At 40.2% G+C, this 16,952-nt stretch overlaps 2 protein-coding genes across 2 annotated transcripts in view; one reads left to right on the top strand and one right to left on the bottom strand.

Annotated features, from left to right (window-relative positions):
• rhea (Talin_middle and talin-RS domain-containing protein rhea) overlaps positions 1-7,892 on the bottom strand; it is an 86,248-nt gene extending 78,356 nt beyond the window's left edge. Inside the window, exons 1-9 of the mRNA XM_069508027.1 lie at positions 7,888-7,892; positions 6,672-6,811; positions 6,260-6,414; positions 4,330-4,485; positions 3,645-3,748; positions 2,492-2,633; positions 1,858-2,049; positions 1,308-1,386; positions 276-444 (exon numbers count right to left, since the gene is read on the bottom strand). Of these exons, the coding sequence (XP_069364128.1) occupies positions 276-444; positions 1,308-1,386; positions 1,858-2,049; positions 2,492-2,633; positions 3,645-3,748; positions 4,330-4,485; positions 6,260-6,395 (978 nt within the window). The 5' untranslated portion in view covers positions 6,396-6,414; positions 6,672-6,811; positions 7,888-7,892. The remainder of the gene's footprint in view (positions 1-275; positions 445-1,307; positions 1,387-1,857; positions 2,050-2,491; positions 2,634-3,644; positions 3,749-4,329; positions 4,486-6,259; positions 6,415-6,671; positions 6,812-7,887) is intronic.
• LOC117994782 (aldo-keto reductase AKR2E4-like) overlaps positions 1-16,952 on the top strand; it is a 231,412-nt gene that overhangs the window by 90,902 nt on the left and 123,558 nt on the right. The window lies entirely within an intron of this gene.

Here is a 16,952-nt window from a genome sequence, read left to right on the forward strand (position 1 = left end):
AGCTCAACGGGTAAAGGAGTGGACTGAAAACCGAAAGGTCGACGGTTCAAACCCCGCCCGGTGCACTATTGTCGTACCTACTTCTAGCACAAGCCTGACGCTTAGTTGAAGAGAAAAGGGGAATATTAGTCATTTAATATGGCTAATATTCTTTAGGGAGTCAAGAAGGCGCCCCGGGAAAGAGCCACCGAGCAAGTACCGAACGGGCGCCCTCCCGCGTTTCGGCCCATATAACCGCGAGGTTGGTGGGGCCATGGGTGGTGGTGGGTTGTTACCTTGACGAGGAAGAAGGCGACGCCATAGGTCTTCAAGTCTCTGGCACTCTTGGTGTATAACACTTTGGCATCCAGCTCGCTGAGGCCGGCGTGCTTGCGATGCTCTTTGAACACCTTCTTCTCGATGCCTTTCACTTTGACGTATGAGGCTGGGAGGAATTCCTTCAGACTGTAATACAAAAAAACGTATTAGTTGCAATCAAAGTACTATACAAGCCGTACTATACAAATCGTACTATACAAGCCGTACTATACAAATCGTACTATACAAGCCGTACTATACAAGCTGTACTATACAAATCGTACTATACAAGCCGTACTATACAAGCTGTACTATACAAATCGTACTATACAAGCCGTACTATACAAGCTGTACTATACAAATCGTACTATACAAGCCGTACTATACAAATCGTACTATACAAGCCAATGCACAACGGGGCTGCAATGGCTTGTATAGTACGGTATAATAACATTGTAAATTGAAAAATTAAAAAGAGCAACCGCCGAGTTTCTTGCTGGTTCTTCTCGGTAGGAACGGCATTCCGAACCAGTGGTAAATTCAACTAGTTGACGATTCATAAGTACTTGTAAAAAGTTGATATGAATAAAAAACATATTCTATTCTATTTGATTCTAAAGACTGCTTTGCGTGTATCTAAATATATAAAACCAGCCAAGTGCGACTCGGGATCGCGCACCGAGGGTTCCGTACTACAGTCGTATTTTTTCGACATTTTGAACAATAATTCAAAAACTGTGATGCATAAAAATAAATAAAAATCTGTTTTAGCTTATGCTCGCGACTTCGTCCGCGTGGTCCACACAAACTTGAAACCCCCATTTCACCCCCTTAGGGGTTGAATTTTCAAAAATGCTTTCTTAGCGGATGCCTACGTCATAATAGCTTTCTGCATGCCAAATTTCAGCCCGATCCGTCCAGTAGTTTAAGCTGTGTGTTGATAGATCACTTAGTCAGTCAGTCACCTTTTCCTTTTATATTTCTAGATACTTATGGCTCACAATACTTACTCTAAAAATCCTGTCGTATGTTTGTCTTCTTTGTGGTCTCCGAACTGAATTTGACACTGGATGCCAGCGAATTCGCAAGCTGAAACAAAAACAAATCAAATCAAAATCAATTTTTTTTGTATGCTACTAGACCTACCTAACTGCCAAATTTCATGATTCTAGATCAACGGGAAGTACCCTATAGGTTTCTTGACAGACAAACAGACAGACAGACAACAAAGTGATCCTATGAGGGTTCAACTTTTCCTTTTGAGGTATGGAACCCTAAAATTGTAATAAGTATCCGTGCGATTTTTGGGCGGGACGCTAGTCGTTAATAAAATCAGTCCGCTGTAATGAGGTGTCTGGGATGTACAGTACGCAGCCGAAAGTAATGTACATCGACATTTAGAAGGAGATAGCAAATTTGTAGAGCACTGTCTCTATCGTTGAGACCGACAAAACGTCATATAGGAGTGACAGAGACAACGCTCTACAAATCCGAAATGTCATTATAAAAGCCGATGTACATTACTTTCGGCCGCGTATTGTATCATGATTCATGACTCACCTTTGTCCTGTGTGATGGGGTGGGTACCCGCAAGAATGGCGTCTCTCGCTTGGACATACAGCAGGTTGAGCTGCACCGGGTCCCTGGAGTCCACGTTCCGGTCGGAGAAGAACAGCCGCCGCCTGAGGAGGAGGGTTTCCGTGGCCTCCACTCCTTGCTCCCGGAGGGTTTTTGATGGTTCCACCCAGTTCACTGCAATTGTAGATGAATATGAACGCGTTTTTCCTTTTCAAAAATGTTTTTTTTCTAATAATAAGGTTTCCATTGTGTTAATTATGAAAATGACGTCCATTTTCAAATCCATGTTGGATTACTTTTTGATTTGCATTTTTCAAGCAATACACACCACCACCACACAGTTTATTGCTTGTTTGGTGGTAATGCGTATTGTTTGCTTGGCGGCTGGCTTTTCCCGCACGTTTAGCAGTGGGAGGGCGGGCGGTGCATATCGCTTGCTGCATGTTGCACCATACAGATTTGATCTGTTTCAGCGGATTATAGCAAATTAAGGCTGTGGTTCCTTATATATCATGGATTTCCGCAAAATAATATGCCTGCCTGCTTCTATACAACGGTTATATGTAGTTGTTTAAAAAAATATCTATACACTGCAAGGGTACAAGTTTCCACTTACCCTCATCATCAGTCCTCAGCTTTTTCCTCAGCTGGTCCATTTTGGTGTCCCGTTCCTTCTCCTGGTGGCGTCTCTTCAGGGTGAGGGTTCCGTAGTTTGGCTTCTCGCAAGGATCCGCTTCTTCTTTCTGGTCTTCTCTGACCTGGTAACAACAAAATTGGCGTCAAACCACATAAGCTGTCAATTTGTATGAAGTACAGTACTAAGCTACCACTTGTTAGTTAAGTTGCATCGGCAAATTTCGTTAGCCCAGAAAAACGCAACTTGACGCCTACTAAAACGCAACTTGACGCCTACTAAAACACAACTTGACGCCTACTAAAACACAACTTGACGCCTACTAAAACCGAAAGTACACCAATTTAGAGCCTCAATAGCTCAACGGGTAAAGGAGTGGACTGAAAACCGAAAGGTCGACGGTTCAAACCCCGCCCGTTGCACTATTGTCGTACCTACTTCTAGCACAAGCTTGACGCTTAGTTGGAGAGGAAAGGGGAATATTAGTCATTAGATGATGCCCGCGACTTCGTCCGCGTGGCTTTAGGTTTTTTGAAATCCCGTGGGAACTTTTCAACTTTTCCCGATAAAAAGTAGCCTATGTAGCCCGGGATATAAGCTAACTCTGTACCAAATTTCATCAAAATTGGTTGAACGGTTGGGCCGTGAAAAGCTAGCAGACATACATACAGACACACTTTCGCATTTATAATATTAAGTATGAATTTAACATGTCTAATATTCTTTTTAAAAAAACCGACCTTATTGCTTGACGTTAAGGTTTTAAACACAAGAACAACAGAGACTCGTGCTATCTCGCTCATGATTCGCGCGTACAAAACATGGCGCGTAGACAACAACCAATAGCGCTATGATTGGGTGAAATATTGGGGCCGATTCTTTTGTACACAATCTCTAAACTAAACTAAATTAACAGGTCTAAATCTAGTGCTATCCTTTTCCGCAAGCAACATTATGAGAGGGATAACAATAGATTAAGACGTGTCATTTTAGTTTAGTTTAGAGATTGTGTACAAGAGAATCGGCCCCATTTTCGCGCTATTCAAAAATAAGATTTCTGATACATCGGCGTAACTTATAAAAGTGTTTATGTTGCAAAATAATTATAATTGAGTTGTTTGTGTTCTCCACTCACCAGTCCGTACTCGTCATAGTTGGTGATGCCGATCTTGGTGCAGATGACCACCATCAGGTTGGCCACTATCTGGCTGTCGTCCACCAGCAGGGTTTTCACTGTGCCTGTTCACAACATTTTCAAAATTCTACTATTATCATCAGCATCATCATCGCATACTACTTTAATAAGACTACTGACTGATCTATCAACGTTGCGTCAACCGCTGGGGTTAGACGTTTGAAATTTTGCCTGTATACTCCGCGACAGGTTGAGATGACAATCGGGTTATGAGGCGGGGAGACGCCCCGCACGTCACTCGCACTCGCCCGCACCGGTCCCTTCCCGATTGCCGTCTCGACCTGTCGCGGTCTATAGGTTTATTTTACGACATGGGGGCCTACTAAAAAACGGATTTTTGGAAATTCCACCCTTAGTGCGGTAATTAACTCTTTTAAGAGGGTGAAAATAATATGAAAGTACGTCATATTTTCAAGTCCGAATCAATGAAAATTGTTACTCGGGCTTTTGGTTAAAATGAAGAAATACGTGTTTCACGACTTTGAAAATTCTATTGCCTCACTGATTTTCAAAAGTTCACTCGAGCGAAGCTGGGGCACGTCAGTAATATGTTACCCATACTTGTCTGCTAAGTGAGAAAGAGATCTTCTAACCAGATGCGCGTGTGAGGGAGACAGACACTCACCATCCAACATCCGCACCCTCAAGTTCCTGGTCTTCTTGTTGTACTCGAGCAGATCTCCGTTCCTCAGCATGTAGTAGTCCAAGCTTCTGGACGCTTCTAACCAGATGCCCTTCTTGTTGTCCTCTTCTGACGCCAGGAAAAGTCCATATTCTTTTGCTGTATAAGAGAGAGATAGATATATTAAGTATAGCTAAAACTTTGACGGTCATTATTTTACTGAACGGACTTTTTTTCTTCTCATAAACTGTGTAAGAAATCCAATAGAACGATTTAAAAAACCTATCGATGAATTGGATGTGTATAGTTCGCGACAGGTCGACATGGCAATCGAGTTAAGAGGCGGGGGGACTCCCCGCACACCTGTACGTCACCCGTGCTATTCCGCATCGGGTTAGCGCAGTGCTGTGCGGGTGTGCGGCGCGTCCCCAACACGATTGTCATCTCGACCTGTCGCGAACACTAAACTTTTTTTTTTCGACTCTTTCCGTGTTCAGGAAGAAGAAGAAACAATTTTGAAGACCCCCACAGACGACATCAAACGAGTCGCAGGGAGCCGCTGGATGGCGGCGGCACAAGACCGTGGCGTGTGGAAGTCCCTACAAGAGACCGATGTCCAGCAGTGGGCGTCTATCGGTTGATGTTGATGATGTTTTTTTTATTCATTATAGGCAAACGCTTCACCACAATCACACTTGATGGAAGATGGGACGCGTTTACCTATAAGATGCCTATTCACTCTTGTTTTAAAGATACCCGGGTTGTAATTGGTAGGAAACACATATCGTAGAAGAGTATTCCAGACCTTAGCCATGCGTATGAGGAATGATGACGCAGAACGGCTTGTGCGTGTAGATGGGATGTCTAATGTCTTTTTTTTTTTTTTATTAAATAGATCTTTACAGATTCTATAGAGATCTATTTAATAAATTAAAAAAAATTAAAAAAAAGACCTTAGCCATGCGTATGAGGAATGATGACGCAGAACGGCTTGTGCGTGTAGATGGGATGTCTAATGTCTTTTTTTTTTTTTTATTAAATAGATCTTTACAGATTCTATAGAGATCTATTTAATAAATTAAAAAAAATTAAAAAAAGACCTTAGCCATGCGTATGAGGAATGATGACGCAGAACGGCTTGTGCGTGTACATGGGATGTCTAATGTCTTCTTTTTTTTTTTTAATTAAGTAGATCTTTACAGATTCTATAGAGATCTATTTAATAAATAAAAAATAAAAATAAAAGACCTTAGCCATGCGTATGAGGAATGATGACGCAGAACGGCTTGTGCGTGTAGATGGGATGTCTAATGTCTTTTTTTTTTTTTTTATTAAATAGATCTTTACAAATTCTATAGAGATCTATTTAATAAATAAAAAAAAAATTTAAAAAAAGACCTTAGCCATGCGTATGAGGAATGATGACGCAGAACGGCTTGTGCGTGTAGATGGGATGTCTAATGTCTTTTTTTTTTTTTTTTTATTAAATAGATCTTTACAAATTCTATAGAGATCTATTTAATAAATAAAAAAAAAATTAAAAAAAAGACCTTAGCCATGCGTATGAGGAATGATGACGCAGAACGGCTTGTGCGTGTAGATGGGATGTCTAATGTCTTTTTTTTTTTTTTTTATTAAATAGATCTTTACAAATTCTATAGAGATCTATTTAATAAATAAAAAAAAATTAAAAAAAAGACCTTAGCCATGCGTATGAGGAATGATGACGCAGAACGGCTTGTGCGTGTACATGGGATGTCTAATGTCTTTTTTTTTTTTTAATTAAGTAGATCTTTACAGATTCTATAGAGATCTATTTAATAAAAAAAAAAAAAAAAAAAAAAAAGACCTTAGCCATGCGTATGAGGAATGATGACGCAAAACGGCTTGTGCGTGTAGATGGGATGTCGACGACATAATGATGGCAACTCACGATCATTAGCGTTGGCCTCCAGGATCTTCTCGCGGATGATGCGGCAGGCGTCGTACACGCTGGTGGAGGGGTCGAACTGGATCGTCTTCACCACTTTGCCCCCCTCCAGGGAGATCTTGAGCGACAGCGTCGCCATCTTGGTTAGAGAGTGTGTCCTGTGGAAAAAGAGACTCCATACATTATAGGTATAGTTCATGGCAGTTAAATAGTCGCGTCTGATCTACGATGCGATTGCGAGCTCGCGCAGGTATTGTTCCACGAGTTCGTGTACTGTGTACGAATGTAGCACTCACACTAATGCAGATGGCGAACGAAGCGCCTAGAAGATGCCTATTCACTTTTGACTTGAAGGTACCCATATTAAAATTAGAGAGGAAAACTAAAAAAAAATGGGAGGGGGGGGGGGACTTACTTATGTATAGTAGCAGTTTGTGTGCGTTCTAGGGTCGATGGCTCTAGGTCTAAGGAGTGTGCACTGCTCCTTCTCTCTTCTCTAGGCTTTCTTCTCTCGTGACTGAAGGAGCGGTTGCGCGGCCGGCTTTGGAAAGAGCCCTGGAAAGAGAAGAAGCCCCATAAATAAAAAAACCGGCCAAGTGCGAATCAGACTCACCCACTGAGGGTTCCGTAATACAATCGTATTTTGTCGACATTTTGCATGATAAATCAAAAACTATTATACCTAAAAATAAATAAAAATCTGTTTTAGAATGTACAAGTGAAGCCCTTTCATATGATACCCCACTTGATATAGTTATCTTACTTCGAAAATTGAAAATACTAATTATTAGTTTATGACCACAATTTAATTATTTTTTTGTGTGATGTAACCACAAATTAACGGTTTTCAGATTTTTCCCCTAAAGCCAGCTATAAGACCCACCTTCCTGCCAAATTTCATGATTCTAGGTCAACGGCAAGTACCCTGTAGGTTTCTTGACAGACAGACAGACAGACAACTAAGTGATCCTATAAGGGTTCCATTTTTCCTTTTGAGGTACGGAACCCTAAAAATAAATAGTAGAATACCATGGCGTCCTTATGACGTAATTAAACTTAGAGCCGTGAAAGCCTGGTGGTTAAGGCATCCGCCTCCTATTCAGGAGGTCACGGGTTCAATCCCGGGCACGCACATCTAACTTTTCGGAGTTATGTGCGTTTTAAGAAATTAAATATCACTTGCTGTAACGGTGAAGGAATACATCGTGAGGAAACCTGCATGCATGTTCTCAAACTAAGAAACTATGACCAAAACCATTCTCACTCTAAGAGGACACCCGTGCTCTGTAATGAGCCGACGATGGGTTGGCGATGATGATGATGATGATGATGATTATGATTATGATTATGATGATGATGATGATGATGATGATGATGATGATGATGATGATGATGATGATGATGATGATGATGATGATGATGATGATGATGATGATGATGATGATGATGATGATGGTGGTGGTGATGATGATGATGATGATGGTGGTGGTGATGATGATGATGATGATGATGATGATGATGATGATGATGATGATGACCCAATATTTATGTTTTGTTGTTGCTGCTTTCGTAACATATTGAGTCGTCATCAGAGACAACGCGACCAACATGTCAGTTGGCGGGTCACTCACGGGTCTCGGCGCGCTCAGCCGCCTCCAGCTGCTCTGTAGCGCGTCCTCGATGCGCACGCGCAAGTTGCGTCACGCGCCCGCCCGTGCTTCCGGTGCACGCTCGTCTGGTTCCTGAAACAAGGCGTTACTACGTTACTTGGTACGGCTCACTGCTGAGCACGAGTCTCCTCTCAGAAGATAACATTTATATTTATATTTGTTATTTTCAAAGTGTTGAAGCGCCTACAACATTTTCGCAGCAAATGCGCACTAATTCGTCGACTCATAATTTTAACTTTCACTTAATTATTTAATTGCTTCTTCATAGTATTTTTGTTATTGCATATAGATAAATTAATCATTAACCGACTTCAAAAAAAGGAGGAGGTTCTCAATTCGTCGGAATCTTTTTTTTTTTTTTTTTTTATGTATGTTCCCCGATTACTCAAAAACGCCTGGACCGATTTTGAAAATTCTTTTTTTGTTTGAAAGGGTATACTTCAAAGCAATACGTCAAATTGAAATGGGACCACCCATTTCAATTTGGTGAAGATCTGATGAACATCTTCGAAGATAGATACTGGAACTCCTCAACGGATAGGAGTAAATTGCTCGCGATCAGTGTAATAGCTTAGTAAACAGTAGATTTTTAACCAGTCATAGCATAATTCCATGGGGCCACTAAAAATTGTGAAATAAATTTTTTTTACAAAAAAAATAAAAACCGACTTCGTTACATAAACACTAAAAATTGAAAAATAATTTAATTTATTACCGAATATATTATGTATACAAGAGTTAATATAGTTCCATAATAATATTTTTTGGGGTCGGTGCCAATGAGGTGCCATTGTGGAGTCCCATAAAAATATGAAGTCTAGACGATTCGCGCAGCTAAAGCTAATATTAATAATCTAAAATCACACATTTATTATCTTTTCCAAATGTCAGTTCATGCAACATAATATTTTTATAACCACCCGCAATTTTCTATATATTTTTGTATCGATTGACGTTTTCATAAATTCCTTTGTTCTTCTTTGTTGTTAAAAACTAACCAACGGTCTGCGCTCAATAAATCATTTTACAACTGCAAGAGAAATCTTTAAATATTAGCCATGTAAATGACTAATATTCCCTTTTCCTCTCCAACTAAGCGTCAAGCTTGTGCTAGGAGTAGGTACGACAACAGTGCAACGGGCGGGGTTTGAACCGTCAACCTTTCGGTTTTCAGTCCACTCCTTACCCGTTGAGCTATTGAGGACATTAAATCATTAGTTGGTATGAGTTGAATTTTCAAAAAACCGTTTCTTAGCGGATGCCTACGTCATAATAGCTATCTGTATGCCAAGTTTCAGCCCGATCCGTCCAGTAGTTTGAGTTGTGCGTTGATAGATCAGTCAGTCAGTCAGTCACATTTTCCTTTTATTATATATATATATATATATATATAGATTTAGATTTAACGTATAGACGAAAGTCGCATGGCGCTTACAGCACACCACCTGTGGGCTGTGTAGAGTATTTATATATGGGGGCTTCTATTTACGTAACTAACGGTAAACGTGCGTGGAACTACGAACACCAGTTCCGTTTACACGTAACCACCAAAATTTTTGCTATATATCTACCGAGTTTATATTAGGACTAGTGACCCGCCCCGGCTTCGCATGGGTGCAATGTAGATACTAATGTGGTGTCATTGAGGTGTCATTGCCTCGGAAACTCTCAAATGAGAGGATTTTTTCCGACCTAATTCACATTATTTCAATTTCTCTAGGGATCTCTAATTTTTTGAGGATTAAACTATAGCTATAAACCTTCCTCTTGAATCACTCTATCTGTTGGTGAAAACCGTATTAAAATCCGTTGCGTAGTTTAAAAAATCTACCTACGCGTTCATACATACAGACGCGGGAAGCGACTTTTATACTATGTAGAGATTACCAATTATACATACGGGTTTGATTATCCCGGCGCCGGCGCCTCTAATAAAGACCTCAAGCAGAAGAAGCGCCGGAATAAACAGTCATATTGTGTGGCACAAATCACAAGTAGCACGTGCAAACTGTGGAACCAACTCCCATCGGCGGTGTTCCCACTAGATTATAACGTGGGGTTATTCAAGGGGCGGACCAACAAATTCCTAAAAGGCCGGCAACGCATCGGCGGCTCCTCTGGTGCTGCAAATGTTCATGGGCGGCGGTAATCACTTAACATCAGGTGACCCGCCTGCTCGTTTGCTCGCTATATCTATTAAAAAAAAAAAAGTAGAAAAAAAACCCGCTTAAGTGTGAGTCGGACTCGCGCACGGAGGGTTCCGTACCATCGTACAAGATACTATGAGAAATTCCACCCCCAAGACGGTAAACTCGAGCGAAGCCGGGGCGGGTCAGTTATACATACACGGATGTATATTTAAGAGCATTCTCCGACAAATGTCTCTATCAACATTACTGTCTGTCATTAAAAAACCCCACGGCCATAACGGCGTCTGTTATAGAGATAGATTTGCATAAAAGGGTAGTATGCAGCCATGCAGCCCACTGGACGGAATGTTAATCGTCCAATATGACTGAGTGACGTATTATTGCTCTATAAAACTTCTTCAAATTTTATTTGTTGAATTTCATTAGTTTTGAGCGTGAATTTTATAGTTAGGCGTGGCCCGCCCGCCCGCCCGCCCTAGCGCGCACCACGGTACATTTCCGTACAGTCATCATCATCATGATCAACCCATCGCCGGCTCACTACAGAGCATCAGAGGTGGAGGGTTCGATCCCGGGCACCTCTAACTTTTCGGAGTTATGTGCGTTTTAAGTAATTAAATATCACTTGCTTTAACGGTGAAGGAAAACATCGTGAGGAAACCTGCATGCCTGAGAGTTCTCCATAATGTTCTCAAAGGTGTGTGAAGTCTGCCAATCCGCACTTGGCCAGCGTGGTAGACTAAGGCCAAAACTAAGTCGGGTGATAGTAATGATGAATACTAATTTGATACCACAAAAAAATGCGAAAAAATATATAAAAAATTCCATAATTTTAAAAAGTTACGATATATTGCAAATAGAACATCTGACTGACGCTAGAGGTCAACAAACGTGGCTTAAGTAGGCCACTGGGAGTCAATGAAACTTATAGAAAAATCATATTATAATGTAAAGGATTATTTAAATGATAAGAAAGCTTGGGAATGAGTTGCTTAACGGCTTTGTGATAGTTCTAATAAGTTTAAGTGATCTTGTAAAGTGGTGATGATAAAAAGAATACCCGGCTGAGTTTGTTATGGGCTCTTCTCAGACCTGGACGCGTTTGGAACCCTCGTGTACGTATTAATTATCACGACAATATTATCATCATACAAATTAAAATTTTGACATTAGTAAGCGTAAAATTTTACCTATTCTGAATGAATAATTTGAGTTTGAGTTTGAATGCTACGTCGTAGGTGGGCGTTTGCATTGCGGGTTTGAAAAATACTAAATCACTAAAACTACAAAATGCGGCAAATGGTTATTGGTATTGGATTGTGTTTAGGTAGTATAACAATAACGCTAAGTTTTTGCTAGCGTTCTGGTTACACCCTGTATACACACACATGTGTGTACACAGTGTGTGTATACAGTGTGTACACAGTGTGTACACACTGTATACATGTGTGTACACACATGTGTGTACACAGTGTGTGTATACAGTGTGTGTGATTAGATAAATATACACACACATGTGTGTATATTTATCTAATCGGCTAGTGTGGAGACGCTGTAGCATCTAAAGTGGTTATGAGCTAATCCGCGCGTGCCCCATTTCCGTCGCCTAGCAACCAGTGCGACGCGGCGGCGCCTCTCCGCCGCCGCGCCGCGCGCCGGCCGCATCAGCAGCAGCTAGATAAACTACTAGATACGGACCATTTTACAGACAGCATTACTAGAGTCGTATTTTTTCGACATTTTGTACGATAAATAAAAAACTATCTATAAATATATAAAAGGAAAAAGTGACTGACTGACTGACTGACTGGTCTATCAACGCTCAGCTATTATGACGCATACATCCGCTAAGAAAGAATTTTTGAAAATGCAATCCCTAATGGGGTAAAATAGGGGTTTGAATGGTAACTTCTCAAACTCAACCAACCCTTTGATCGACAAATATGAACAAACAAGGTAACGTAACACCATAATAGATTCCCACATAATGGATAAAAGTTAGACACATTACAGTTACTTATTGTTGGAGACAGCCGTCCACTGTGTCACCCCTTTTGTTTGTGATACGAGACATGTCATGTCTGATACACAACATGTCATGTCAGTGTATGATACAAAACATGTCATGTCAATCAATTGATCCACTTTTCTTTTCAGAGCTTTGATAAGAAATATATTTTGTGTCTCTGATCATCATCATGATTCGCCGGCTCACTACAGAGCACGGATCTCTTCTCAGAGTGAAAATGGTTTTAGCTACAGTATACCACACTCTGGTCAAGTTCGGATTGGCAGACTTCACACAGCTTTGAGAACATTATGGAGAACTGTCAGGCATGCATGTTTCCTCACGATGTTTTCCTTCACCGTTAAAACAGGTGATATATTTAGATTAATTAAAACGCACATGATTCCGAAAAGTTAAAAAATTTTACAAAAAAAATAAAAACCGACTTCGATACACAAACACTAAAAATTGAAAAATAATTTAATTTATTACCGAATATATTATGTATACAAGAGTTAATATAGTTCCATAATAATATTTTTTGGTGCCGGTGCCAATTAGCTTTAGCTGCGCGAATCGTCTAGACTTCATATTTTTATGGGACTCCACAATGGCACCTCATTGGCACCGACCCCAAAAAATATTATTATGGAACTATATTAACTCTTGTATACATAATATATTCGGTAATAAATTAAATTATTTTTCAATTTTTAGTGTTTGTGTATCAAAGTCAGTTTTTTTTTTTTTTTTTTTTTAAATTTATTTAACAATTTTTAGTGGTCCCATGGAATTATGCTATGACTGGTTAAAAATCTACTGTTTACTAAGCTATTACACTGATCGCGAGCAATTTACTCTTATCCGTTGAGGAGTTCCAGTATCTATCTTCGAAGATGTTCATCAGATCTTCACCAAATTTAAATGGGACCAACTTTGAAGTATACCCTTTCAAACAAAAAAGAATTTTCAAAATCGGTCCAGGCGTCTTCGAGTAATCGGGGAACATACATTAAAAAAAAAAAAAAAAAAAAAAAAAAAAAAAAAAAAAAAGATTCCGACGAATTGAGAACCTCCTTTTTTTGAAGTCGGTTCAAAAGTGCGTGCCCGGGATCGAGCCCCCGACCTCCGATTAGGAGACGGACATCCTAACCACTAGGCTATCATGGCTTACGGTAACTTTTTGCAACATTACGGTAACTTAATTCCCAAAGTCAACAAAGTGCCAACCCATTGATCGACAAATATGAACAACAAGGTAACCTAACACCATAATAGATTTCCACATAATAGACAAAAGTTAGACACAATACAGTTACTTATTGTTGGAGACAGCTGTCCACTTTGTCAACCCTTTTGTTTGTGACACAAAACATGGCATGTCAATCTATTATAAAAAACATGTCATGTCACTCAATATCCACTTTTCCTCTCAGAGTGTATAAATGAGTGTGATATCTTCACGTAACCAGAATCCAAATTAAAACTCAATATAAACTGACTACTTTATACCCGCGACTTCTTCCACGTGGACTACACAAATTTCAAACTCCTATATTACCCCCTTGTTGAATTGGTTGAATTTTCGAAAATCCTTTCTTAGCTTATGTTTACGTTTCAGCTGTGCGTTGATAGATCAGTCAGTCAGTCAGTCACCTTTTCCTTTTATATATTTAGACTAGTGACCCGCCCCGGCTTCGCATGGATAGCTTATTACAATTTTCGTAGGGGTCTATATTTTATTTTGAAAATAAAGTATAGCCCATCGGAGCGAGACCAATAATTAATCTATGGATATATGCCACTCAGGAATAAGGTAGCTTTCTACTGGTGAAAGAATTTTAAAAATCGGTTCAGTAGTTCCAAAGATTACCCCCTACAAACAAACTTTACGACATTATCTCTTGTATAATAGTATAGAGTATAGATATATTACTTAAATATACTTAAATAATCACTAATTACATCATATTAAATTCATGAACCACTCAACTAAACCAATAAATCTAAGAGCATATAAAAGCATTACTATAGGCACTATCGTTTATATAAGTTATAGACATAAATATCCATTATCTGGGGGAAAATGTACGCAAACAAGCAACACGCATGCGCGAAATCCCCCCCCCCCCCCCCAACTCTGAATAGTGGGGGGGGGAGGAATCGATAGACGCCGGCGCCGACTTGTCTGGCGCCTAGAAAGGAAGATAGATATTATGGCCGCCCCATTTTGAGGAGAGAAGAGGGGAGAGGATCTCGTCATAAGTAGACAGGGAAAAGCTTTTCTTTAAATCTATCCTGATTATCCAAGTTTAAAAGGAAAACTGACTAACTGACATAAAGTAAGAGGGTCGCTGTACTGGATCCAGAATCATTTTGAAAGTATGTTAAGAAAAGACATTGTAAATAACGTACAATAACTTTTCTTACAAAATTATCCATACATATCATAAAAGCAAGTGTGTCTGTCCGTCTGTCTATTACAATTTCATGGCCCAAGAGTTCCCACGTGATTTCTTAATCCCGAGGATGAAGTCGCGAGCATTATCAAGTTCTTAATATAATCTAGGTCCAAGTTAATAAATTAATAATTAATCTAGGCCCAAGATGTTGGGCTCGGCGTCGCGTTGATGAGTCAGTCAATGTAAGTCATGACTTTTTATTGCATAACGGATATCTTGTACATGGAGAGATTACCCCAAAAATAAACATGTAAGACTAGCAATATCATTATCATGATACCGGCTCACTACAGAGCACAGGTCTCCTCTCAGAGTGAGTTTTGGCCATAGTCTACCACGCTGGCCATGTGCGGATTGATAGACTTCACATACCTTTGAGAACATTATGGAGAACTCTCAGGCATGCAGGTTTCCTCACGATGTTTTCCTTCGCCGTTAAAGCAAGTGATATTTAATTACTTAAAACGCACATAAATTCGAGCGTGCCCGGGATCGAACCCCCGACCTCCGATTAGAAGGCGGCTAGACTATCACAGCTTTTAGACTAGCAATATACAATTTGTCTGGTGGGAGGCTTCGGCCGTGGCTAGTTACCACCCTACCGGCAAAGCCGTGCCGCCAAGCGATTTAGCGTTCCGGTACGATGCCGTGTAGAAAACAAAGGGGTATGGGTTTACTAAAAACTGCCATACCCCTTCCAGGTTAGCCCGCTATCATCTTAGACTGCATCATCACTTACCACCAGGTGAGATTGCAGTCAAGGGCTAACTTGTATGTGAATAAAAAAAAAAAAAAATACAAAAAAAAAAAATGAGATGAAAATGGTCCATCCATATCCAGCTTCCGGTGTCCGCCGGAAGCTATCCCTCTGTCCGGCGCGGAAATCGGATAGTCTGTTTTCTATTAGCGAATTAGGGGATCTCGGGATGACACCCTAGGGTTGGCACATTAGAGACCATATCACTACAATAAATGCCAAAGTGTTTGTTTGTTGGTTTGTCCTTCAATCACATCGCAACGGAGCAACGGATTAACGTGATTTTTGCATGAGTATATTATATCTATGGCAAAAATCAAGTCGATTAGTTTCTTAGTTAGGGCGTGAAGGAAGGACAAACAAACACACTTTCGCATTTATAATATTATAGTAAACTAGATGATGCCCACGATTTCGTCTGCGTGGACTACTTCAATTTCAAACTCCCATTTAACCCACTTAGGGGTAGAATTTCGAAAAATCCTTTCTTAGTGGATACCTACTTTAGCGTTTAAACTACCGTGAGTGATTTCCATTATAAATACTATCTGTCCCGGCTTACTCACGTGTGTAGTCGACGTTAGCCCGACTAGTTTCGAACCCATACGGGGTCCTTTTTCAAGGGAGTCCGTCCGCGCCCGCGCCGCGGTTTTGACACGTGAGTAAGCCGGGACAGATAGTATTTATAATGGATACCTACTCATTACAAAGAATACACCCTCCAAACTTCAAGTCTCTAGGACCAGCGGTTCAGGCTGTACGTTGATATATAAGTCAGTCAGTCAGTCAGGACTTTGAATTTTATACAAACAGATATATATAGATTTGTTCGCGTGGGACATGTGACAACCCTAGAGCCCCGAACCGCCTGAGTGGCAACATGTTAGTGATTTTAACATAATAACAGGGATTATGTTATTGGGGTGAGTTTTCGAGACCATTTTGGGGAAATTTTACTGACAACCGATAAAAGCTGTGACGCATGACGTGCAGGGAGACGGGAACAGATACCGTCCGCCAGCAAAATAATCACGAAATTGTAAAATCAAGTAATAAGCAGTGTTAACTATTAGCCTAGTGCTTAGGACGTCCGCCTGCTAATCGGAAATCGGGGTTTTTATCAGAGTGATGTGCGTTTTAAGTATCTAATTAAATATCACTTGCTTTAACTGCGAAGGAAAACGTCGTGAGGAAGCCTGCATGCCTGAGAGTTCTCCATAATGTTCTCAGAGGTGTGTGAAGTCTGCTAACGAGATTTACATTCCGTTTTCAGCTTTAACTAAATTTACTATAACTAAAAAGGCTCTCTAATCTGACGTTTGAGTTGAATGGTAAATGTTTTTATTTTATTTTATTTGTCCCAGAGTATGTCACAGCTAACCTTGAGCGAGAGTCACAGTACAGCCATCGCTGAGAGGTCAGTTAGTCTAAATATATAAAAGGAAAAGGTGACTGACTGATTGACTGATCTATCAAACGCACAGCTCAAACTACTGGACTGGAAATTTGGCATGCAGATAGCTATTATGACGTAGACATCCACAAAGAAAGGATATTTGAAAATTCAACCCCTAAGGGGGTGAAATAGGGGTTTGAAATATGTGTAGTCCACGCGGACGAAGTCGCGAGCATAAGCTAGTATGTTATAT

Source organism: Maniola hyperantus, chromosome 27 (genome assembly GCF_902806685.2).
Source record: "Maniola hyperantus chromosome 27, iAphHyp1.2, whole genome shotgun sequence".
Classification (NCBI taxonomy): Eukaryota; Metazoa; Arthropoda; class Insecta; order Lepidoptera; family Nymphalidae; genus Maniola; species Maniola hyperantus.